The sequence below is a fragment of the Pagrus major genome, chromosome 23 (assembly GCF_040436345.1).
Source record: "Pagrus major chromosome 23, Pma_NU_1.0".
In the NCBI taxonomy this organism is placed as follows: Eukaryota; Metazoa; Chordata; class Actinopteri; order Spariformes; family Sparidae; genus Pagrus; species Pagrus major.
The window spans coordinates 489,911-516,882 of NC_133237.1; the positions used below are offsets into that span (position 1 = coordinate 489,911).

The following is a 26,972-nucleotide window of genomic DNA, read 5'->3' on the forward strand; positions in this document are numbered from 1 at the left end:
TTTTATATTTGTAAAGATTTTTAGGTGGTGGTGGGGAGGGGGACAACAGGAGAAACTCTACTGCCAAGTGAGCAATTCTCACTGGACTGAATGGGTACCATCTCAGGGTTCACAGTCTAGTTCTATTTAAAATCTGTGAGCCCTTCATGTGCAAAACTGACGCTGGAGGGGTAGGTAGTCTCATAGTACGACAGAGAAGGAGCAGTTGTGTTCGAAGTCTGTTGTATCACAGCTGTGTAGAGTGAGATGGGCATGTGTGAACCTGAAAATAGAAGATGCAACATCTGTAACCATAGTAAGTACAACAAAGATTGTGACACCTTTTCAACAATATCTTGAAACTGTATATTGACTTATGTCTTTTTGACACCTGCCTTGTGAGTACATCATGTTGTAGGGATAACCTCGTTTGGATTTTTTTGTAGCATCAGCAAAGTTAATGTCCATAAAAAACAAAAATATATACAAATATTTTTCCCACACATTCAAAAGTTTGTGTACTGCTGCTCTTTAAGTAGTAGTGTAGCCAAAGATAAGAGTGTCTTTAAGTATCCTGGAGTGTTTTTTCTTCAGCCCATTTTAATCTTAGCAGGTATTAAGAATGTCTTATTGTCATTACATCACACTCAAATCTGCAATGCATTGCCAAAACCCAGGTGACAGGGGCAAAACTCGAGCAACACTTGAGGAACAACTTTATTGTGAAAACCTAGATGAAACTCTGTTGGTGTAGGGCCCCAGCATAGTTACCCAATTCATAATTGGTACAGCAGCACTGGTGGTAGTGCAGTAGCAGAGGCCATTGGGTGACCCAAATCAATAGGTTCATTACAATGACTTCACACTGGACTGAAAAGGTGGCAAGTATTTAATTGTAAATCAACAGTGTTAACATGTGTATTATTAATACTATAAAAAACAAAGACAATGATCATACGTGAACTTTTAGTACATGCTGAGTATAAGACACAAGGGTGGGAGGTTGACACGGAGGCTCAGGATATGGGACAGGGCTGAGAGGTACAATGAATGTCTGACATGCTGTACGTAATCAGAATCAAAGTAAGGTGTGATTGTGGAGGGTCTATTGTCACTGTGAATGACCAGTTGCTTCAGAGGGACTGAATTCATTTTAGATACCAGATAGGTGTGCCATAACTTTGAAAAAAGAAAGGTCTATCCTCAGTTCTTTTGCTGCATAGTAAAAGTATAGCCACATAATCAGTTGGGGTGAGACCAACACTAAGCTTGATTATGCTCAAGTGAACTATGCATTTCCAGTATTACTCTCGTTGTGTATGTGTAAGCTAATGGCGTAACATGGCGCTTTCACTAAAGATTATGTCGAGTTAAAGAAAGGAGTCTGCTCATATTCAGGTTCTCTAAAATATATTTCAATCTTTAATAATCCACGGAAAAAAACAGCTGAGCATGCTCTGCCATCTTAACGTAATTCAAAAATCATTTAAACACTTCATAAGCCATTGTGTAAAAAAGTTTTAAAAAGTATACGAATGACACCACCATCATCGGCCAGATTGCAAACGTTTGTAAGAGAGAGAAGAAATCAAGAATCTTGCACAGTGGTGCACGGAGAACAATCTACTGCTCAATGTCAGCAAAACCAAGGAGCTGATTGTTGATTTTTGTAAAAAGGAGGCAAAGACATGTCTACATCAGTGGAGCTGAGGTGGAGCAGGTCAATAGTTATAGGTTCCTGGGAATCAACATCATAGAGAACCTCATAGTCTCCGCACATCTCCCCGCTGGTAAAAAAAAAAGGGAAAAAAAGAAAAACATAGAAAAGGCTTGTATGTGAAGGCTTAATTATTGTGCCAAATTCTTGTCAACGTTTACAGAGGAGCAATAGAAAGCATCCTGAATGGAGACATCATAAACTGGCATGGTTTGTGCTCAGTCCAGGACAGGAAGGCCCTTTCAGCCTTCAAACAAGGCCCAAAGACCCAGAACATCACTGGTACTGTACCCATCTACAGAACATTAGTGATATCAAGTGAGATGTCTGAAGCCCAAAGGATACTGAAAGACAACACCCACCACCGCCACAGTCTGTTCACCCTGCTGCCATCCGACAAAAGATACTGCCGTACCACCAGACTACAGAAATCTTTCTAGTAGCTCTTTTTAGTAGCCTTTTTTCAGAAAGGAAATTTTGACATGTCAGTAGAAAAAGCACAGGTGTACATAATATTATCACCTTGTAAGATTTCAGAGCAAGATTTCTCCTTGAAAGAGACTTGTGTTTCTGCTTACAAAAAGGATATTATTATTTAACAAACAGGTCTATCACCCAAAAATAAAAATTCCCCTTTAAACCACACTGGCACATCATCCATCTCTCCACAGTATGCTGGCTGACTTGATTCTTACAAGCTTTTATAACAAGAGTGCTCTTAGAAACAGACATAGTCAAACTGTATAGGCAGCACTCAGCACAGCAGCAGGTTCAGATTTTTATATTGGAAGTTTTCTGAAGAGGACTTAATTATTTTGGCTACTGTTTGGTGTTCACTGTATTTCTATTATGAATCAATTCCAAATCTTTTAAACGGAAAGCATGGGGGTTCTCTTTATGATCACTTTAAACACATTTGACCTAAGCAAGAATAATGCACTTCATTGCAATATGTAAGTGTAAGGACACCCCAGATATTTCCCCCATATGAGATAGTTGAACATATGATGCTGACATTATAGACATTCATGTGCTACTATAACAGCTTCCATTGCTCCTATTCAGCCACAAAAGCATTAGTACAGTCCAACACTGATATTGGGTGATAATGCCTGGACTGTCACATATTTTTGGCCATGAAGTGTACCATTTATATAGCAGATACCATGATGCTTGGGTACTATTGTGAGACCTATGTTCATTGTGGTTTGTTGGGCTGCCTGCTCTCGCCTGCCCTGTATACTGTATGTCACGTTCCTTCCAGAAAATATATATGCGTCCACATTCAAAAATATATCCATATTTGATGCATTTCTTATGTCTTATGTGAAAACTAAAATATCATTTTTCATTTAAAAACAATTCACTAGTTTCTCCCATCACGATAAAAAAAAGAAAAACAATGCAAAAATAATGTCTCCATCTAATTTTTCATGTGGGAAAAAAATAGCTCTCTCTTTCTGATCTCTCATTCTGATTGGATGTGGAGCATCAGCATTCCTCTGCAGGTGCAGGAAGAAGAAGGCTGATGGAGAGATCAGAGGTGGCTCTCTGATTCGCATTTGTCAGTAGTTCCATTCTCCAACAGCCAACTGAACGGGCCCAGTTCACTGAAGTTCATGTTGCTCTCGTTGAGCCGCCGTACACGGTAGGTCTCATAGTGGATATTGTGTGTCACGTCTTTCAGGTCCTGCAGGTGAGACCTTTGCAAAAAACACAAACAGATAGATTCACAACTTGATATTAATGTTGCTACTCTCTAGCTGATAAATCCAATTCAAACCAATATGCAATTCATGAAACTCCCTGTGGATGAGGTCACTAGGTGGTCTTGCTTTGGCAATAGAGGAATGATACATTTTAGTTTCTGATAGGTCAAAAATCCTAAAACTGCTCAATTTAGCATCTACAATCTAGAAATAATTGATCCTTACATTGTCAGAGACCTTGCAGTTTTACAAAACACCGTTATGTAATCTAATAAATTGCATTCAGTGATGTTGCAGCTAAGTTGCATTTTGGGTAATGTAGGCACCAAGGTATGAAAAGGAGGAAGAACTTTTGGAATAAAAAGTCAATATCTCTGGTTCTGCTGTATCAATTTTGAACATTTATTTTTAAACTGTCCATAAAGAATTCAGCAGTGTTGGAGTGCAATGCTAGACCAAAGGACAACTAGCTACATTAACAACAATGCAATTTAGCCACAGAGTGGAATCACTGAAGGCAATTTATCAGATTACTTGTAGCTTCTAAAGACTTTTTACTACTTTTTTGACATATGCAGTGGCAAATATGAGCCACTGATAGACAACCCAAAAGACTATCATAACAAAATGCATTTTGATTACAGCTATAGTCAATACTTTATACTTTCTTTACTTTATATAGTAAATATTTCTGTATCATGATGTGATTGAATATTATTTATAACCTACACGATTCAAGTAACGTTATAATAAAGTAATTGTTTTACAAATTACATGTTTCAAGTTCTACAATGTCATGTCCATATTGCAATGAACTCTGGGTGATTAAATTAGTGAGATCCAGTGAGGTCTGCAGCCCAAGTGGACTCCCTGGAAGTCTGCAGAAAGTCTGCTTGAGGGCCCTTGTGGATTGGATGAAATGTGAGTTCGGACAGCCCTCAAGCCCTCACTTTTGGATTTCCTACTAACGCGCCCACAAAGTGCAAGGAAGTCCAGACATTTGGATGCAGCCACAGATGTATAGTATTGTGCTCCTGTCCCCAGTGCTCTCTCGTGAACTCATCCTCTAGCAGTACTCAAGCAGTGTAATTTCATGTGTTCTGGATGACTGGCTTGCGAGGGGTGGGAGGGAAATGCTTTGGTAGGATAATTTTTAGCTGCAACGGCATCTGCTGGTAATGTATTCAGTTTGTAAGTGTGTGTGTGTGTGTGTGTGTGTGTGTGTGTGTGTGTTTAAGCTGTAGTTGGTCACATGACCCTCTTCTTGAATATTGAGAGATCCCTTAAATATCTCCATTGACTTTTATTGTCCTCACAAATGACTCATACTCCATCTCTTTTATGATAAAGCAAGCTTAACACCACATTCAAACTCACCTGATGAGTAGATCTCTCAGATTGGCAAACTCACAGTGTGCCACATTTTCAACTGTACAAAGAGAAAACATTTGGTTTTAAATTTATCCACTTACATGTAAAAGTATACAACTAAACTGATAACAATATTAATAGATACAACGTAATGAAATAATGCATATCTGTATGTCTAATTAAATATCAGAATCAATGTATCCAATCCATCAGCAATTAAAGTGGAAATTTAAAATATTCATATTCATATTATGTTACCAAACAGGAGTTATACTAATTTGCATTTCTGCTGTGGTGGGAGGACTCTACTGTAATCCAAAAAGAAAAGAGAACCAATGACCCTCTTGTAATGCAAGGAATTCTTCTTCTTCTTCTTAGTACAAATAAATTGCATTTTTAAGGGGCTAAAGACACTCGGAAACTCAAGATACTGCACACATGTTAGACGTGGCAAAATTTTTTATATTTTAAGGGTCTTGAGCATGTGGCAAAATTGTCTCAACAGCACCCCCTAAAGAGCAGCCCTCCCGCATCCTGGCCCCTGCAGTCTACATGTTGGAGTGTCCTTAGGAAAGATACTGAACCCCATATTACTCCCGCTGGCTCTTCCCTCGGTGTGTGAGTGCGTAAGAATGGTCATCGCTCCTTATGAGCAGCTTGTGCCTTGCATGGTAGCCTCTGCCACCAGTGTATGAATGCGTGTGTGAATGCTGAGACTAAAAAAGAGCTATATAAATATAGTCCATTTACATTTTGTATGTTACTTTTACTGATGGTGTTTTTGTTCTATTTACCAAAATTTCCCATACGGTATATATGATAGACTGAACTCATGGTTAAAATTACAAAAGTGAATCCAGGTGTAAGCCTAATAATAGATACCCATTATCATACACATTCTTCAAATAATAAATCTAAATGAATCTTTTCATATAGCCGCATGACCAACTTAGATGGCTTAATGTAGATGTAGCAACAGCATATATCTGAACAGGAGCGTACATAACAGTGAAAGAAATATTATCATTACATATTATTTTTGTAGTTAGAGGCACTGCCTCAGGTATAAATGCAATTGCCACTGAAGTAGGTAATGATATGCTGGCAGATGAACATCATTGATGCAGGTGATGTCATAGCTGCTTGGGATATTTCTCATCTGTGTGGCTGTGGAGAAACTGGATGTCTGACTCCAGAGTAAGAAGGGAGGATCTAAATGTTGAAGAAGTGGAAAAAGTAATCCAATACATGAAGATATGTACTCCAGTTAGAAATAACCCTCTTGTGTAAATGAAGAAGTTTCAGGTTGCATTGGAGCAGCTGCAATAGTCGTTGACGCCTTCGCTGCACCTACTCATCTGCTTTGACAAAAATGAGATCACAATCTGTACACAATGGGAAATGTGTGAAGTGAGTGATAATACCAGGTGTGAATGCGGCTAAACTGATGCCTTACCTTCAATGATTCCCCAGTTTGTTTTACGGCCCAGCACCTTGTTTCCATTCACCTGGTGCTCCTTGTCTGTTCCCACCACAGCAAAGGGAATGCTTTCCTGCCCACACAATATGAGCATGTCATAGTTTCATTTGAAGGATCATTCATTCATCTGTAACATCTGAGATGAGATCTACAGTAACACATACTGTGAACAAAGGATTCTAAATAATCTCTGCGCAGTAAAAATGATCAGCTTACATAAGGGCTGCATAGGGAATCATGATTTTCTGACATTGACAGTGATGTTCATTTGATTTATCAGTTAATCATTGGATTGTTCCTGACTTTTTTGCAATAACGTGATTTTATACATGTCCATTGTATACAAAAACTTTAGTATTTCAGGTTTTATGTCAGGAATTTTTAGCCATTTCTTTTTTGACCTCGAGAACTAAATGGCAATGTCAATTTTTGTTGTGACTTGTGCTGCATTCCACACTCTCAATTTGTCAATTCTGAACTCTCAAAAAAAAACCTCCAACATGGAAAAATGCAATGGAATGGTCATCCAAGTCCGAATTTCAAGTTGGAAACTCATGCAAGATCCTCCAAGCCCGACTTCATCAACATAAACACAGATGACATCACAGCAGTATGGTGGTGCACATAGTGAGAAATTGCCTTTTACCTTAAATTTTTACTGTACTTCACGTAATGTAGTGATTTACATTTGACAGAAGACTTTGCAAGCATGCTGTAGGAGCCTACTCCTCCTGTCTTTTTTGGGGGACCCTAATTTGTTAAATCAGCTGCTTGAGTTGCTTGTGAAGTTCACAGACTTGCCATACAAACATCCATTTGCTGTGGACGTCCATGTTTTCGCAAGCAAATGCACTGAAACACATTTAGATTGGTCTTGCCTTCCGACTTACAACGGATTGCAGCAGAAATTGACAGGAGTGGAGACGTTACCCTGATACTGTTGTTGAGTATGCGTTCCTCTGGATCCTCATCATACTCTTTCTGGGGATAAACATGAATCCCATTGGCCACCAAGTCTTGCCTTATCTGTCAAATAATCAAAGGTTAAACAAAGGTTAAATAGGTCAGTTTAATTGGTTTACACTGAAGGCACTGTAAGGCAGGAATTATGAGGGCCAAACACATGGTGGTATGGTTAAGATTTACTCAAACAGCAAACCAGTTTTTGCTCATGTTGCACAATCTGAAAATCCTCTGGAGAGGAAAAATGAGCTACAGCTTTGGTTGAGGGTGTGTATGTGTGATCCATCACCCTCTCTTTGAACTCCTGTCTTTCCTCAATGGTAAGTGTGTCGGCTTTTGCAATGACTGGTACGATGCTCACTATCTTCCCCAACCTCTTCATAAATTCAACATCGATGGGGCGTAACCTGGAAACAAAAACAGATCTCATCTCAGTTTGGACAACAATGGAGGTAGGTCCATGGCACAGTGCAAAAAGCTGTGGATATATAGAGAATACTTGGACGTTGTTTGTTAGTATGAGACAATTATTGATTGATGGTTTTTGTCTTTTCATGTCAACATAACATACATTTTTTTTAACATTTGGGGCACTGATAAGAAGGGACACCAAGTACTTGCTAACAATCCCCCAACTTACTGTTCTTTGTTGTTCTTGTTCCTTCTAGTTGAATGTTGTTATGTTTGTTTATGTTCATGTTTACGTCTATGTACATCGTGTGCGAAGAAAAACCAAGTCAAATTCCTTGTTTGTGTTTCACATACTTGGCCAATAAAGCTGATTCTGATTCTGATTCTGATTACATTTGCCTGTAATTACAGTTAAAGGGGGCTGCTGGGCCTTGGTGGAGCTATGTGCTTTACTGAGTACCATTCTAGGTTTGTCTTTGACCGTTTTTACCACTGACTTGGATGAATGCATTAGGTGGACACAATCATAGCCTAAAGAAGAAACCAAAGTATCCCCATGCTGGGGACTATAAATCTAAATGTAGTCTTGTTTCTATACTGACTTTGTTTCTTTGAAAGTGTTTCTTCAACACTTGAAATTTGAAAATCACAGTAGAATTAGTGATGAACAGCGTTGTGTTGGTGTAGAAGTGTGATGCTGAACAGCAGCAAACGTGTACTGACCTGTGTCCGGTAGCAGGGAGGAAATAGATGCAGCAGTGGACTCTGCTGTCGGGTATTCTCCTCTTGCGGTTGACATGCAGCTCTTCTCTCAGGTATTTCTCATACTGCTCATTGACGTATTTTACTATAGGCTCCCAGCTGGAAAGAGGAGCAGCAGAGAAGAGTCAGTGAGTGAAAACCAATAATGTTTAAATCTGTATCTTAATAATTTCAGACTACTCTACTGTCTGTTGCCGCAAGCCTATTAGTTCATAATAAAGACATAAATGTTTCATAAATCTGCAGCTTAGCTGGCATGGATGAATAAAAACCTGAAAAAAACCTGCAGTATCTGCATGTGCTATCAAATTGCCTGTAGTATAATCATAAAGGTCATTAATGTTTGGATTTCTTCTTATAAAAACTACATTTCCAACTAACTCTGTTGCTGTCTGGTTTGGATTGCAATAACTGAAATAAATTATTCTATTTCTTCCATAAATACTATTGTAGCCAGTTGTGGAAAGTGTCATCTTCTTCTCTGCCTCCATCCATCTGTCCTTTTTGTCTCCAACCTCCTGCCTCTCACCAGTTGTCATTGTTGATCTGGTCTCCAAATCCCGGAGTGTCAATCACTGTAAGCTTCATCTTCACCCCCTTCTCCTCAATCACTAGACAGAGAGACATAGAGACATAGAAGGTATGTTTCCTGATTTCCTGCCATTATAAGATTAATTAGAAATTTGAATAAAGGTTTATATGACACTTCACATCTAAAAGAAAACACATCACAGGTTATTTGGAAGCAGCAAAAAGAGGAAGAACAAAATTTAAAGGGAATTCAAAATAAGGTCAGACTACAGGTTTCCACTGAATAACACAGCGAAACTATATCCTAACTAGTTTAGTGCTTGTTATGGTGTAGTGCCAAATGTTATTCTCAATATAATCAACCTCCAGTGGCAAAAAACCCACCGTTTTTAACATATTCATGCACTACCATTTCCCCCCCTTTCTTAAACAGCACAGTAATATTACAGTATGCTACCAGGTGAACCGCACCTAACTTATTAATAACAATTACGATCATCATTTCATTATCATTATTGTTGTTACATGTCATTCAATTGTCTGAATGTAGGCCAAATACACACTGCACACATTAGAATGCAAAATGTAAAAATTTTGAATTTAAAATAATGTATTAAAATGCCAATTCCTTCTAGAATATGATTTTTTATTATTAGATTAGCTAATTATATCTTTTTTTTATCAATTATTCTAATTATTCTTTTTTCAATTCATCAGTCAATCTAAAGACTAATATATTTATTATTCTAAAGATTTGTTTTTACTTGATTAATATAACAATTTCAATATATATAAATAATGCAGTTAAGATAATCACTGGCAAATTTGCATTAGTCTTGGCCAAGGACAATAACAAAGAAAATGATTTGCAGACAGTAGCAACAGCCTCTAACTTTAATTCAAGCCCCTTTTCCCACTCATGCACGGAATGCACTATAAAAAGGCCTATTAACATTAGCTTCATTGTTTTAAGACACAACTTTAAGCAGGTAGACCTGTTGTGACGGAAATGCAAAATCCCGACCGTGCCAGGCTGCTGCGCCAAGTCAAATTTAGAAGAGCCAGGCTAGCAGATGTCATGGAAAAATGGCATAAGGTTGGGGGTAAGGTAAGTTACTTCCCTTTTCACAGTTTGCTCTGGACATGTTAATATATAGCTTGTTTTTGTATAAAGTGTTTCTGATCATTTTAATAATCACTTCAGCATCTTAGATGACCTAAGCCCCTTTTAGCATTTGAACTCCAATCAGGATGTTGTCCACATTTGCTTGTTCAAGCATTGAGCACACAACAGGAGATTGCCCATTTCAGAGGTGTTCACACATGTTGGAAATACTATGTATGATTTGGGCAAGAGGCGGCACCTGGGTAGGAGGCTACAGACTGCTCCGTAATGATGACTGTTTATGCGTTGATATCAATACTACATGCATTTGGGCGTATCATAATATATCATATAGAGTGAAAAGTAATATACAAGCAAGCTACACTCCATGAAAAAAGATCCCACCATTAGAAAGAAAGCTGCGGCATTTAGGATCTGTGTCTAGCAGCGGCGTGAACAGGCCATATGGTGTCTTATAGAAAAGAGACAGAAGAAATCCAAACAAAATCCTACTAACCCTCCCCCAACCACCCTCCCATCTCCCCGTGTTGGCTGCAGCTACAATACACAGCTGATCAAATCTATAACATAAAGAGACAGGACAAACATACAGCCACACCATCAGAGAAGAGGAAAAGAAAGACAGGAAGGAAAGGACAAAAAATAAAAGTAATAAATACAAAAAAATTGCAGAACTTTGTATGATTCGACTGATTTTCAGAGCTTAGCTAACATTAGGTCAATATTGCTCTTAACACTATGTGCTTGGGAAAGCTGCAAAAAACAAAGTGACTGATGTACGCAGCCTTGAGAAAGTGAGCAGTAAAGCTCCAATGTCATTGCTAATTACAGATGTTTCTCCTTTCATATGACGTGGTTGCTGTGGTGTTGCCGCGGTGATGCCGTGGTGGTAAAAGGGAGGGCTGCACTTGATAATTGTATGTGCTAGGTGGCAGCAGAGTGCTTGAATCCTGATGATGACAGTAAAATCTTGATGACAGGATTTTACTTTATACCCGTCTGACCACAATGTGGTTAGCAATGGCAGAGTGGCGCTGTCTGTATTTCGGCTGGTTGACTCCACAGGAAGGGGATGTATGTAGTCTAATGCTATGTTAATATGACTGCTTCGGCTGATAATTAACTTTAACAGGGGGGGCGCTAGTGTGCCGCGTATGGAGTAAGACGTCTCTGCGAGAGCTCCTCTCCGTTCAGTTTATATTTGTTTAAATTTGCCGTCTTTAACCAAGTTTGCTCGAAAATATCATCCCTCTCTATTTCTCTATTTCTATATCCCCGCGTGAACGTTTAAAGGGGAATTGCTGTTTTTTACAACCTGGACCTTATTTCTAGCATAAAATACGATCATTTACTCACCCAGATAACTTTGGTGTCATTTGGAGTCGTTCGGACGAAATTAGATCCAGTGGAGCGCCGCGTATATCCATATAATATGAGTGATTGGGGCACCGAAGCGCAGCCTCTATATAACGCATTATCTGCCGCGAAACTAGTTCATTTCACCAATATTTTGTTATGATACGCTAGTGCTATTCCCCTCTGAGTCCGGGGTTGCCTGTTATCAACATCTGGGGTCTGTAGGTTGACCTACTAACCTCTGACCTGGATGATGTCATCTCTGAGCGCCGCGCGCACCCGCGACAGCCGGCTTGTTTACCTGTAGTTTGCTACTGCTAGTTTTTTGCAACATGGCTGAATATTTTTCCGATTCTGATTGCGATGATGACGATGATGATTCTGATGAGGTTGCGGAGAGGAAGCCTGTGGAAGCTGAACTTTGTCCAATTGGTCATTTTGTTCGGACAATTTGGAAATACGCAGTAACGAACCATAGCCAGTGTGTAGCCCAATATGTGCCTATTGTTAAAAAAAGGCAAGGAAGACACTGGGCCTGGGAATTACAGGCCCATTGCTCTCCTTAATTTTGACCAGAAGTCCATCACGAAGGTGCTAGCCAACAGGTTAGGAGGGCACATCTCTTCAATTATACATCCTGACCAAACAGGGTTTATCCCAGGTAGATTCTCATTCTGTAATGTGCGGCGGCTTCTGAACAATATATATGCCAACCAATCAGGCGACTCCAGAGCAGCTGTCTTGGCCCTCGATGCAGCCAAGGCATTTGACCAAATAGAGTGGCCTTTTATGTTCGAAGCTCTTATGAGATTTGGAATTGGGGACTCCTTCATTACTTGGGTCAAGATGTTATACCTCTGCCCAAAATCTTCCATCCTCACCAATAGTGATAAATCTGGGCCTTTTGGGTTGCACCACGGAGTCAGGCAGGGTGACCCGCTGTCGCCCCTGCTCTTTGATGTGGCCCTGGAGCCCCTTGCGATAGGGATCAGGAGTCATCCTGGCATTAAGGGCATTAAGATAGGGGAGATAGAAAGCCGGGTGGGCCTTTATGCGGATGATACATTATTATATCTCTCACCCAGAGGCGTCTGTTCCCCCTTTGCTTGACTTCATTAACTCATTTGGCGAACTCTCTGGCTATACAATCAACTGGGGAAAGAGTGAATTCATGCCCCTATCAGACAGTCTAGACCTACGTTTTCTTGACACACTGCTATTTACGCTAGTGAAAGATCACTTCACGTATCTAGGGCTTAAAATATCCCGTGACCCTAAGCATTTGCTGATATGATCCTGAAGCTAAAATGCAACATAGAGAAATGGAGAACTCTGCCACTGTCCATGGTGGGGTGTATCAATGCAATCAAGATGGTGACCCTCCCTACGTTTTTATACTTATTTCAGAATCTGCCAATCTTTCTCACCTCAGCATTTTTTAAGAAACTAGACTCAATTGTCTTTCCTTTTATTTGGGGGTACAAGGCGCATCGCATATCTAAAGCACACCTGCAAAAGCCTACAGAGGAGGGGGGGGGTTTGGTCTCCCCGTATTCAGGAATTATTATTGGGCAGCTAATGCTAGGGCCTTGATGTACTGGCGGCAGGGTCAGCCCGGTGAGGCTCCTAACAGCTCTCCCCTGTGGTTAAACATTGAAGCCACAGCGGTACAAGGCTCCTCCCTTTGCACCTTACTTTTTTCCAAGACAGAGTCTCCTTGTAAGCTTATTGGTAACAACTTTATTTTGAGAAACTCCCTTATGATCTTGAATCAGATAAGAAGCGTTTGGAAGCTGCCGAATACTTCTGTACACACTCCTATATGCCATAACCATTCATTTTTACCATCCCAGGCAGATAGGGTGTTTACAGACTGGAGAGAGAGTGGACTTTTGGCCCTCGAAGACCTATATGTACGCAAACATTTTGCTTCATTTGGTCAGCTGACAACAAAGTTTAATTTGCCAAATTGTCATCACTTTCTATATCTCCAAGTCAGGCACTATGTTAAAGGTGTATTTCCAAACTTTGAAACCATGCCAACAAGTTGCCCATTCTATGATCTCATGCTGCTTCCGCCTGACTCCAGGCACCTAATAGCTTGCTTTGTGGCCTTGTTCTCCACATCCACTCATCACCTTAGAGAAGCCTGGTCTAATGAGCTGGGGCTTGAGGTGTCTGACGATACCTGGAACGAAGCTTTGACTAGAATTCATACTTGTTCTATCAATGTTAGATACAAATTGATTCAATTTAAAGTCGTTCATCGATTGTACTATTAGCTTAAACTGCATAGAATCTATCCATCACTTTCTCCACTGTGTGACCAATGCGGAGGTGCAGAGGGTTCGTTATCACATCTTTTTTGGCTGTGTCCTCAACTGCATAAGTTCTGGTGTGATGTATTTCAGTGGCTTAGTCTGGTCTATAACTTGGACATTGCCCCTGACCCAGAGCTGGCGCTCTTTGGGTGCTCAGAGAATGTTCTCAGGTACTCGCCTGAGATACAACAAGCATTAATGCTAGGCATGGTTGCTGCAAAGAAAATGATTCTCCTGGACTGGAAATCCCCCACTCCCCCATGCTTTCGAAAATGGCTCAACGAAATGACTGGGATTATCCAGATGGAAAGGATACGCTTCCACAACTCAAAACCGCTTTCTGAGCATTTGGGGTCCATTCATTGACTATCTTAAAGACATGTAATCCTTTTCTGCAGAGATGTGCTCTTGACTGTACTGCAACTTGTATTTCTGTAACACCTGGCCATGTAGATAACATCAATATTACATTCACTTTTAATTTTGTCTGGCAGCTCTGTTGTTTCGTGTTATTTTGTTGTCGTTGTCCTTTTTTGTTTCTTCTCCGTCGTTGTGCTTTGTTTACATAAAACCTGAAAAATTTGAAAATAAAATATTCAAAAAAACAAAACAAAACTTTAACAGCTCTTTTGTGATCTATGTTAAATAAACTAAAGATGTGTAACGTTAAGTTTTTGAAGCGCTGCGCAAGTGTTGTTGCCATAATTAGGGCCCGAGCACTGACCAGTGCGAGGCCCTATTGTATTTCCTCGGATTCTGAATATTATTCTTCATATTGTATTTCCTCGAATTCTTATTATTCTTCATCCTTCCATGAGATTGCATATTTGGCGGCCTGAACTTACCTCAAAACTCAACAAACTTGGAACATAAGTCACATCTGGTGAAAAATTTGATAATTTGACATGATTGTGGATGGGTGTGGCCAGGGGACTCCATAGTGTCCAACGTCAAAAAATTCACGCGCAAATCATTTTTGATCGTCATGAAATTCACAGGAGTCATAGGTCTCATCGATTTAGCCACAAATTTGTTTTATTGGAATTTTTGCCGCAACAGGAAGTCGGCCATCTTGAATGGCGTGCAGCAATTTTCATTTTTCCAACACTGTTTAGAGGACTTTAGGATGTTCGCAGACTCACCAAATTTGACACGTAGGTTCAAACTCAGGAGTACTTTAATTTGATGCCACAACTGCCCTCAGGTGCGGCACAACAGCTCAGCAGCGCCCCCTAATGCCTTTTCCCATTTGGTATGGACAAATTCCTACAAACACCAAATTTGGCAGATCCATCACCAGTCACAAACATTGATATCTGATATGGGTCTGGGCCTTTTAAGTGCAAAGATGGCACCACAGCGCCCCCACGAGGATTGAAAAGGGTGCTTAAGCTTGAAGCCCCACCTCCTACATGCACATACATGAATGAAATTTGGTATGCATATTTATCATGACCAGACGCAAAAAACAAGAATCAACACCCATACCCTCAGTCCAACAGGAAGTCCGCCATTTTGATTCGAAGTTGAGATTTCGCCACCGTTTTCACACATTTCCTGCCTCGTAATTTAACGAACTTGTCCTACAGATTTAATACCACAGACTTCACATCCACTCAGGATCATCTTTAGACCTTGAAGATGAAAAGTTATCAAAAGCTTTTGTCTACGTTACACCTGATGGCCATGGCGGTGTGGTCAATTTCGATCCCTCGCCATAAGCAGGAAGTCCTTATAACTTCAACATACAATTTCCCATCCACACAAAACAGCTGACACATGTAGAGGGGTTCGCCCTGAATACATCTATGTATCAATACTGTGTTCAGTGAAAAGATGGCTCTATAGCGCCTCCTGGAATATTTCAAACTTATAGTATAAATTACTGAAGTTTTACTTTGGGTTTGGAGTGTGACTGGGAAGGCTTCAGGAAACACCGAAAAACACATAACAGTCTACTAACAACTTACCAAAAGCCATATACTTTACTTACAAAATAAAGTCAATGAAGTGTATTGTTGGCTCTGTTTCACTTGGGATTGTGCATTTAAAGAAAACACAGATCTATGATCCAGTTTCATTCTGACAGTCCTGTCATGTGAAGGGGAGCCTCACTTCCTTATCTACTCATTACTCTACCTTGATTTCATGAACATGGTCCCTGAACATATTTATCAGACCAAAGGCTTATCTGTCCATTCCAAGTAGGGGTCCAGTGCAAGCAAGCTTCCAATTAATTTTTATTTTTTTCTATGTTTCAGAGTATATATGTGACAAGCATTTACACGTTTGAAGACATATGTGAGATTGCAGGAGAAGATGTTTATAGAGGATGTCAAGATCTGCAGCTTCACATTCTTGGAGTGACAAATGAAAAAGAGCATTCCTTTAAAAAAGAGTGTGTGTGTGTGTGTGTGTGTACGTGTGTTTGACAAATTATATTTCATGTCTTTCCCCTGAGGTTTTCTTGAAAATACATACACATACACACACTGATGGTTGCGCATGCAGGTGCAGCAGCCAGTAGTCCCATTCACACTGCCCTTTCAGTGCGGGAATCATGTACTCTCTGCATCGCCATCTGTGCAAAAGTTTCAGATGCAGAGAGGGGGGACAGTTTCACCGGCGAGCCGGTGTCTGTGTGAATGGATAAGCCGGAGGCGCGGATCAGGGGTGTGTCGGTCTGATAACTAAACAGATCCTTCAGAAATGACCCACAAAGCAACGTTACAGGACCAAACAACAGTAACATGGTAACTGGTAGTGTCTTTGGCTTCTTATATGAGGAAAAAGGCAGAGAGCCAGGCGGCGCCCGCGGTTGAATGGTGATGATTATGTGATGTGATTAAAGCAAAAAACTTTAACTCACCATGTGTTTGTCTCCTTCACTATTGTGTTGTTGTAGTTACTGTCTCATCGTGACAGTCAGCCCTCCTGACTGACGCTTCAGTGAGCTTTCCCGCAGAAAACAGCATCCCTCCCCACGAGTGAGAGAGTCAGACTGGTCCTGTTTACTGATGGTGATTATGTAATTATGTAATTATGTACGCAACCAAGAGAGACATCTAATTTTTCACGTCACAATACAATCCGCTATGAATACACTCAGCATTGGAAAAGGAAGTGCAGTTTTTGGATGAAGAGCAGCGGACCTTGAAATAATCACTGCCCACGGCATCTTCCGACCAGAGGGGCTATAAAGCTCTTGCACTAAACAGGTGGACTGTGTTCCAAGAAACAGAGTGCAGGACGAGGTGAAGAAGACTCTGCGTTTACATCCATGATGCTTGGTGCTCACAAGTGGATGGACAGTTTTTATCTGATGTCGAACTTTTGATGTGTAAATGACCGTATTATCATCAACATCTTGCTGCTGCTGTTTGCATCGGGGTGAATGTATCACCCTGACGCCAATTAAAATAATTAGCTACATTATTTCCTGGTAGGCCAATACAGATATACATATATATTGATATCAGTAACTATAGATATTGTTTGATTTGATGTCATATTGCTGCACTGGTTTTCCTCTCAAATTAACACTTTTACTGTGCCAGGTTGAGCCGAGCCAATCTGAGCCACGCCCACAATGGATTTTCTCCAAAGTGGGCCCAACGTGTGCCCAACCACCTCCAAGCAGGCAGCAGTGATGTCTCGTGAGCAGGGCCAACCAGTGACGAACCCCCTTCTGCCCCTAAAACAAGCCTATGTCACGAGACTCATCTCATATCTGTGCAGGAGACCAGAGGGAGACGTTTTTAAAAGTCTCTGTGTGTTCAGCTCTCAGTAGTTTTATAGCTTCAGACTGATTCTCTGTAGTTTGAGGTTTAGCTTCTCTTCTGTGTTCCTATTTCTACTTTCAGACATCTACTTTACTTCAGCTGTTTTGGGAGTCATGTCACATTAATGCTGGTGACAACCCAACATTTCCTGATGTTGCCAATTCATAATAAAAGCTTTAAAATACCTAAATAACAGAGGGCTTCCACAGTTATTCCAGTTGTTTCACCATTACCTGGAGATAGTGACCTGGGAAAACATTGTCTCTTCCTGTTGTGGTTGTGCAATAGTAGATGAGCTTCCTTTGTGCCGTAATTTAACCTTCATGTTCTTGGGAAAAATCCAGCCAGGTGGCAGATAGCCTTGTGACAGCGAGGCTTATAGAGAACCAATCTCTACATGGATGTTGTCATTACACTGTGCAATCAGTATTTACTTCAGAATGATAAATCAAACCAAAAGTTTGTTAGTTTAATATGAGTGATTAGGCTATATGTTAATCTTTGATGATTTATATTTTATATTCTTCAGAGTAGCCACCTTTTCCTTTGATGACAGCTTTGCACACTTCTGGCATTCTCTCAATCAGATTCATGAGGTAGTCACCTGGAATGGTTATTAATTAACAGGTGTGCCTTGTCAAGAGTTAATTTGTGGAATTTCTTGCCTTCTTAATGTGTTTGAGACCATCAGTTGTGTTGTGCAGATCTAGGGTTAGTTCACAGTTCAATACAGTGAATAACCCTATTCGACTGCTGTTCTAATCCATATTATGGCAAAAGAACCACTCAGCTAAGTAAAGAGAAATGACAGTCCATCGTCACTTTAAGACATGAAGGTCAGTCAATCCGGAAAATATCAAGAACTTTGAATGTATCCTCAAGCGCAGTCGTGAAGACCATCAAACACATGATGAAACTGGCTCTCATGAGTACCACTCCAGGAAGGGAAGACCAAGAGTTACCTCTGCTCCAGAGGATAAGTTCATTAGAGTTACCAGACTCAGAAACTGCAAATTAACAGCACCTCAGATTAGAGCCCACATAAATGCTTCACAGAGTTCAAGTAGCAGTCACATCTCAACATCAACTGTTCAGAGGAGACTGTGTGAATCAGGCCTTCATGGTCGAATTACTGCAAAGAAGCCACTACTGAGAAAGAACAACAACAAGAAGAGAAGTGCCTGGGCCAAGAAACACAAAGAATGGACATTAGACCAGTGGAAATCTGTACTTTGGTCTGATGAGTCCAAATTTGAGATTTTTGGTTCCACCCACCATGTCTTTGTGAGATGCAGAAAGGGTGAACGGATGGTTTCTACATGTGTGGTTCCCACCGTGAAGCATGGAGGAGGAAGTGTGATGGTGTGGGGGTGCTTTGATGGTGACGCTGTTAGTGATTATTCAAAATTCAAGGCACACTTAACCAGCATGGCTACCACAGCATTCTGCAGTGACATGCCATCCCATCTGGTTTGTGCATAGTGGGACCATCATTTGTTTTTCAACAGGACAATGACCCCAAACACACCTCCGGGCTTTTTAATGGCTATCTGACCAAGAAGGAGAGTGATGGAGTGCTGTGTCAGAAGACCAGGCCTCCACAATCACCCGACCTAAACCCAATTGAGATGGTTTGGGATGAGTTGGACAGCAGAGTGAAGGCAAAGCAGTCAACAAGTGCTCAGCACCTCTGGGAACTCCTTCAAGACTGTTGGAAAACCATTCCAGGTGACTACCTCATGAATCTGATTGAGAGAATGCCAAGTGTGCAAAGCTGTCATCAAAGCAAAAGGTGGCTACTCTGAAGAATATAAAATATAAATCATATTCTGGTTTGTTTAACACTTTTTTACTACATAATTCCATATGTGTTCCCTCATAGTTTGGATGTCTTCAGTATTGATCTACAATGGAAAAAATAATAAAAATAAAGAAAAAACATTGGATGAGAAGGTGTGTCCAGACTTTTGACTGGTAGTGTATATAACCATCCAATATTACCATGTGTTAGCCCTGCTCAGTAATGTATGACGTTGTCCTTAATGACCTAATGCAACTGAAGATTGAAATGAGGAATACCAGAGCATTAAACTGTAAAATGCAAAATCTCTGACCGTTAATAAATGTATGCATTGCAGATGAGATAAGGACATCTGAGAACAGTTACGTAACACCTTTTAAAACTAGAAAATGCTTTTATGAAAGCATTCACAGACCAAGCTTGGATTCCTGTCATGAGACAAGACCTAAAAGGAATGGTGATATGAAAGTAGGATGTGTGAATTCTCTTCTGTTACATCCCCTGCCTAACCCTGGCCTGAACAAAAGTAACCACAGAGGAAGATACAAAACAACATGACTGGGACAAACCACAGTTTAGCTTTTTCCATAAATGGTGTCGAGAGTCTTGGCCGGTAGTAAAACCGCACACACACACACACACACACACACACACACACACACACACACACACACACAGGGAATGTATTATTATTATTGAGGCTCTCGAAGGGAAGAAGTGACCTCCTTGTCCGTCATTATCAATTTGTAGGTTGGTTTGTGTGTGTGTGTGTGTGTGTGTATGTGTGTGTGGACTTACCATGGCTGACTGTATGTAGTTTGACTGTTTTGGAGATCTTCTCTTCATAATTGGGCGTGCAGGACTTCCTGCTGACTTTGGACTTGAACAGAGTGTTGACCAGCGTGGACTTGCCCAAACCACTCTGACCTGCAGACAAACCAATGCTTTTATCAAAGATTGTGTAGTATTTATTTCTGACACATCTCAGCACTGATACCAAAGAAATTTACTTTATTCAAAATACAGTAGAATAAATAAAACACATTTCTACATAAAAACTGTAGGTTGGAAAATGTTAAAGCTGTTGTAGTGGAAGGCTGTGTTATGTGAAAGAGACAAGCCAAAACCGTTTTCACATAGGAACTCTGGCGATGTCCTGAGAATCAGGTCTGGACAATAAATGGAGTTAAACGGAGTTGCCCTTTCATAAATGTACACACAACAGGGGATTGACTGTGTCAGAAGCGTTCTCACCTACTGGAAATACTCTATTTGGTATATGTGAGGGGTGGCACTGGGGCAGAGCGCGCAGGAGGAGGATGACTCATCCATAATGGTGATTGTTTGATATCAACACTACATTTTTCACAATATCAATGATAGTGTGGAAGGCAATACATAGGCAAACAAAAGAGTAAAACACTCAGCTACAGTCTGTGCAGTTCTAGGCATGACCTATGTGAACTGCCTGACAAATATTCACAATTAAATATATTATTGAGATATTTGTCAAACATCCTTTTCCTCTCCACTCGAACACCTCTCTCATGGGCCTTGTAAAGCAGCAGGCTGCACTTGCATCTTTTTTTGTTGGACAATAGTTCAAGATTTCTGAATTTATCATGTACATGGAAAATTGAACGACCCTGTCTCACAGCCCATTGAAGACCAGTACCCCAGACATGTCACAGTATGTCAGATCCAATATGAAAGTCTGCATTTAAGCATGTGTGTGTATGTCCACACGGGTAGACACTGATAGACAAATTCGACAATTCATCAATATTATTTGCAAATAAACTTATGGTTAACAAAAAGTAAACATTAGCACACTTGAATCATTAAAGATTATGGGAACAGGAAACTTCCTGTTTTCAAACTGCAGGGGAAGTGTATATCATCTCTTTGTGTATGTGACAGGAAAGAGCAGACAGCCCAACTCTCAAAACCACTTCCTCCTCACATAATCATACTTCCTCTTCCAATGGAAATGCAAAGCAAAATATATTATCTTAATGAGGAAGAGACCCATCAAGCCCATATCATTACACACAAATGCTTGGCCTGAATTCACCCAAAATCTGACATTGCAGCGATGTGCAGAGGTGTGGGGGTGTTTATTTGTGTTTTAGAACATAACTGCTATGAAACAATGCGATAATAACTTTTTATTTCTCCAAATCACTGCTTTTGGGGGGCCTAACTTATTATTAATAATATAATTATTATTATGATTATGATTATTATTATGTTTGTCACTGTCTGAGTTGTGTTCATGTGTGTGAGACTCACCAACCACCATGATGTTGAACTCGAAGCCAGCCTTCATGGTCTTGCTCCTCATCTGGTCCAGTACTGCCTCAATACCAACGTACCCAAACAGGTCAGTGCCCCGGATGAAGCTCATCTGCAGGCCTGGCCCAGACTGGCAAAGCTCCACCTTAACCTCTGCCTCCAGCTCCGTCTCTTTCTTCATCTCGCCTTCTTCCATTCCTTTCTCCTTCCCCTTCTCCTCCATCTCTGTATGCACTCCAACACTGTTCTCTTTTTCTGTCATGGAATTCTGGGTATTCATGCTGGCTGGTTGTACTTGGCTTTTACCATCATCTCCCTGCTCTTGTCCCATGATGCTTCTCTCCTTCACCTGTCTCTCATCCATCAGGGTTAGTGGGTCGGTCTCCACCTCTCCACTAATTTCTGCAGTTTCAAAAATCATTGTCATTCATTTTGCAATTGAAAAAATGTAAGCTTGTCAATGCTCTATGGTGGAAAAACTACTATTTGTGGTTTTAGGGTTTTATAGTATGTGCTGTGCAGGTGTGTAACTAGAAACATCACTGGTATTATGGCATGAATTATAGAAAATTATTTACACATGTTGATCACTTGTGAAGATTGATGCACATGTTAAATATAAACAAGTGTAAACCACTGCCATTGTTGATTTACACATGAGAACGCTTTATACAGTGTATCAGCTTGGAGGATGAAGTTGGATGGAGCTTCACTCTCAGTCTCAGCCTTTTGAAAACTGTGTCTGTAGTTGATTTGTCATTTAACTGTGTTACTGTTTATTGTCCATCTTTGTGTTGTTGGTCAAATCACACATGCGCTGGGTGGCAATTCTGCAACATGAAGGTGCACCCGATGCATACTGTCACTGTTGTAAGGTCCTAACAGCTCTGTGCACTGTGTTTAGCGAACAGGTAGTTGCTGACTAACATTGGAAATACAGAGAAATACTGAGGGGCTAAATCACAAAGAATGGATTGCAGCCGCTGATAGCACTATTAATTGCTCATCACTTGCAATAATATTGCAACACAAAAGTTTTGCATCTTATTGCAATTCTCCATGTGGCAAAGTGTGAACACACACTAAAATGACAGCGGACAGCAACAGTTCTTTTCATCAACAGAGAGAAGAACAGCAAACACCTTGTATAAGTTTATATATACATACAAGGGGTATTATACAGTATATATACAGTCGGGGTCAAAAGTACATACACTTGTGAAGAACATGTATATCATGGCAGTCTTCATTTTCAATGATTTCTACAACTCATTTTCTGTGATGTAATGAGTGGAACACATACAGCTGGTGACGGTTCTGGGCCCATTTAATAGGGCTTGTTTGATACAACGACTAGACTCGGCCACAAACACTACAATTGGAAAGTCTAAAGAGCTCAGCATTAATCTGAAAGAGTGCATTATTGATTTGAACAAGTCAGGAAAGTCACTTGGAGCCATTTCAAAGCAGTTACAGGTCCCTAGATCAGCTGACAGTTGTGTCACTGCCATGATCAGAAAGAAAACACAAACTATCACCTGCTGCAGAGAGAAAACTGGTCAGGATGGTCAAGAGTCAACCAAAAACCACCAAAAAGCAAGTCTGCGATGAATTAGAAGCTGCTGGAAGACAGGCGTCAGTGTTCACAGTCAAGTGTGTTTTGCATCAACATGAGCTGAGAGGCTGACGTGCAAGAAAGAAGCCCTTTCTCCAGACACCTTCTGGAGGAAAACTCTGTGGTCAGATGAAACAAAAACAGAGTTGTTTGGTCACAATGAGCAGCAATATGTCTGGAGGAGAGAAGGTGAGGCCTTTAACCCCAAGAACACCAGACCTACTGTAAAGCATGGTGCTGGTAGTATTATGCTGTGGGGCTGTTTTGCTGCCAGTGGATCTGCTGCTCTAAAGAAAGTAAATGGAATAATGAAGAAGGAGGATTATCTCCAACTCCTTCAGGAAAACCTAAAATCATCAGCAGTAGATTGGGTCTTGGGTGCAGTTGGGTGTTGGAACGGGACAATGATCCAAACACACATCAGAAGTGGTAAATGAACAGATCAATCAGGCTAGAATTGAGGTTTTAGAATGGCCTTCCCAAAGTCCTCACTTGAACCCCATCGAGAAGATGTTGACCATGCTGAAGATACAAGTCCGTGCCAGGAAGCCAACAAATTTAGTTGAACTTCACCGATTCTATCAAGAGGAGTGGTTAAAAATTCATCCAGAGGCCTTCAAAAACCTTGTGGGCTGCTATCAAAAGCACCTAGTTGAGGTGAAATATATATAACCAAATATTAGAATTATTGTATGTATATTTTTGACCCAGCAGATTTGGTCACATTTTCAGAAGACCTATAATAAATTAATTACTGAACCAAACTTCATATATGTTTTTTTGTGACAAATTAGTTTGTGTTCCACTGATTCCATCCCAGACAAATGAGTTGTAGAAATCATTGGAAAGGAAAACGGCTATGATATACATTTTCTTAATTGCACTCTGTGACGCCCCTTGACCTTATGTCACTGAATACCTTGCCTTTATGTCCCACAGTAGCTTTGTAAACATGATGGAGGCAAACGCTGCTGAGCATAGGCCTACTGAATGGAAAAGCCCCACTCTAGCCAATGTTTCTTCCTGTGTAACGGTTAACATTCTTTCTCGAACCCAGAATGGGCTGCGGTTAATAGTTGGATGTTATACCATCACTACCACACTGCCATTTCAGCATGATTAACATCATTAGAATGGATAGCAATAGAATGGATATTAGCACAGACACAAATAGCATGGATATTAGCATGATAGCAATAGCTGTCACTTAAACATGGGGTCTTCTTGTGTATTAAGGAGCTGCAGAGTTTTTTCACGGACAAACTGTAACCTGTACATTACTGACCCAGAGTCTAATGTAGTCTGTTCCATTTTAGTGAAAGCTTATTTTGCACAAAATTAAGTTATTTGTCAAAAATGATAAAACATTGTCAGGACAGATCATAAAAATACCAAAACACACTGGAGTGGGACTTTAAAAGACACCCAGATGGAACTGTTGTCAGAGTACAACAAGCTTTAAATATCACCTCCTATTAAAGTTTAGAATGTCCATTTATTTATTGATTCATGATTTAAATATTAGGGCTGGGACTTTATCGCGTTAATTACGATTAATTAATTACAGAAAAAATAACGCGACAAAAAAAATAAGGCATTTAATCGCAATTTATTTTTGCACTCCAAACAGTGTGGAACGTTGCTCGTTGCACAAGTTCCCGGCAAACCCATAATTCTGATGCACAGGACACAACACGAGAAATGGAAACCGATGAGAAGTCGTTGCTGGGTTCGGTGGGCGGAAATTTTAGTTTTAAAAAACTACCGGGTGGAAACCTGGATAAAGGCACAGTTGTGTGCCAATTGTGCAAGAAAGAATTTCACCGGAGCACTTCCAGCCCTCCGCTACCAGCTCAATGCCAAACATGTTGCAGCTAGCACAGACAACGCTCCTAGTTCGAGCAGGCAGTGTCGCCAATCCACACTCGACAAGATGACAGGGTTCAGAGCCAAAATGAGTAAGTCCACGAATGACAAATTAACAAACGCACTGGCGAAGTGGATTGCAGTGGACTGTCGGCCACTCTCGGTGGTAGAAGATCAGGGGCTAGAAGCGGTGCTACAGATAGCGTTGTCTGACCCAGCTTATGAACTGCCATGCAGAAAGACAATTTCAAACAAAATTCATCAGCTTTATGACACTGAAAAGCAAGCGTAAGCGTATTTATGTGTCTATTCATTGATTCAGTCATATACCAAAATCCATTTAAATTGAAAAATGTTGCTTCTCGTATCAAATATTGATATGCGATTAATTGAGATTAATTAATTATAAAGCCTCTAATTAATTAGGGCCCGAGCACGAATCTTGTGCGAGGACCTATTGTATCTGTAAGGATTATTATTATTTTTATTCCATCCCCAAGATAGCATTTTTGGCGGCCTGAACATACCCCAAAACTCACCAAACTTGGAACGTACGTCACATGTGGTGAAAAATTTGATAATTCAAAATGATTAGGGGTGGGTGTGGCCAGGGGACTCCATAGCGCTACCTGACATCGTTTTGTCCCCGCGAACTTTTTCTCGGATCGTCTTGAAATTTACAGGAGTCATGGGTCTCAAGGATTTAGGCTGGAATTATTTTTGTCGGAATTTTTGTTGCAACAGGAAGTCGGCCATCTTGAATGTTGTGCGGCGATTCTCATTTTTCCGACGCATTTTTGGGGACTTTAGGATGTTCGCAGACTCACCAAATTTGGCCTGTAGCTCCTTACCCATGAGTACGTTAATTCGATACCACAACTGCCCTCATGCGCACAGCTCAGTAGCGCCCCCTGACACCCCCCTTATGGCTTTTCCCATTCATTTTTTTTCATTCTATGCCTCGTACTTTAACTTGTCCTACAGATTTAACGCCACAGACTTCACACTCACTAAATATCATCTTCAGACCTTGATGATGACACCTATTCAAAAGCTTTTGCCTCCGATATACCTGGTGGGCGTGGCGGTGCGGTTAATTTCGATGACCCCCCTCATGGCTTTTCCCATTCTGTACGGACCCTATATGTCTATGCCTTGTACTTTAACTAACTCGTCCTACAGATTTAACACCACAGACTTCACATTCACTCAGTAGCATCCTCATACCTTCAACAGCCTGCGTTGTGCTTGGTAGGCGTGGCAGTGCCGTCAATTTCGTTCCTTTGCCATCACGCAGGAAGTCCTTATAACTTCCGCATACAATTTCCCATCTACACCAAATTGGTCACACATGTAGAGGGGTTGTCCCTGAATAGGTCTTTGCATCAATACTGTGTTAAGTGAAAAAATGGCTCCATAACGCCCCCTGGAATATTTCAAACTTGAAGCCCCGCCTCCTACATCCACGTACATGAACGAAATTTGGTATGCTTACGTATCATGACCAGATGCACAAAAAAAAAAAACCTCTTGGACCCATACCCTCAGTCTAACGGGAAGTCTGCCATTTTGGTTCAAAGTTGAGATTTCGCTGTTATTTTCACCCATTTCTATGGCTCGTACTTTAATTAACTTGGCCTACAGATTTAACGCCACAGACTTCACAGTCACTAACTCTCATCCTCATGCCTTGAAGATGATATGTTGTAAAAAGCTGTCGCCTACGTTATTCCGGTGGGCGTAGCAGTGCGGTCAATTTCGATCCTTCGCCATCAGCAGGTAAGTGAAAAGATGGCTCCATAGCGCCCCCTGGAATATTTCAAACTTGAAGCCCCGCCTCCTACATGCACACATATTAACGAAAGTCGGTACGCATATGTATCATGA

The 26,972-nt window shown here is 40.6% G+C and overlaps 1 protein-coding gene across 2 annotated transcripts in view; it reads right to left on the minus strand.

The window, feature by feature from the left end:
- Positions 1-850: 850 nt before the first annotated feature.
- Positions 851-26,972, minus strand: part of septin12 (septin 12) — a 100,930-nt gene continuing 74,808 nt past the window's right edge. For both annotated transcript variants that reach the window (XM_073494253.1, XM_073494254.1), the window contains 9 exons: positions 21,602-22,006; positions 20,108-20,236; positions 8,922-9,003; positions 8,354-8,491; positions 7,509-7,626; positions 7,187-7,282; positions 6,233-6,329; positions 4,783-4,834; positions 851-3,399 (listed from right to left, as the gene is read on the minus strand). In XM_073494253.1, coding sequence (XP_073350354.1) covers positions 3,234-3,399; positions 4,783-4,834; positions 6,233-6,329; positions 7,187-7,282; positions 7,509-7,626; positions 8,354-8,491; positions 8,922-9,003; positions 20,108-20,236; positions 21,602-22,006 — 1,283 coding nt within the window. In that variant the 3' untranslated portion in view covers positions 851-3,233. The remainder of the gene's footprint in view (positions 3,400-4,782; positions 4,835-6,232; positions 6,330-7,186; positions 7,283-7,508; positions 7,627-8,353; positions 8,492-8,921; positions 9,004-20,107; positions 20,237-21,601; positions 22,007-26,972) is intronic.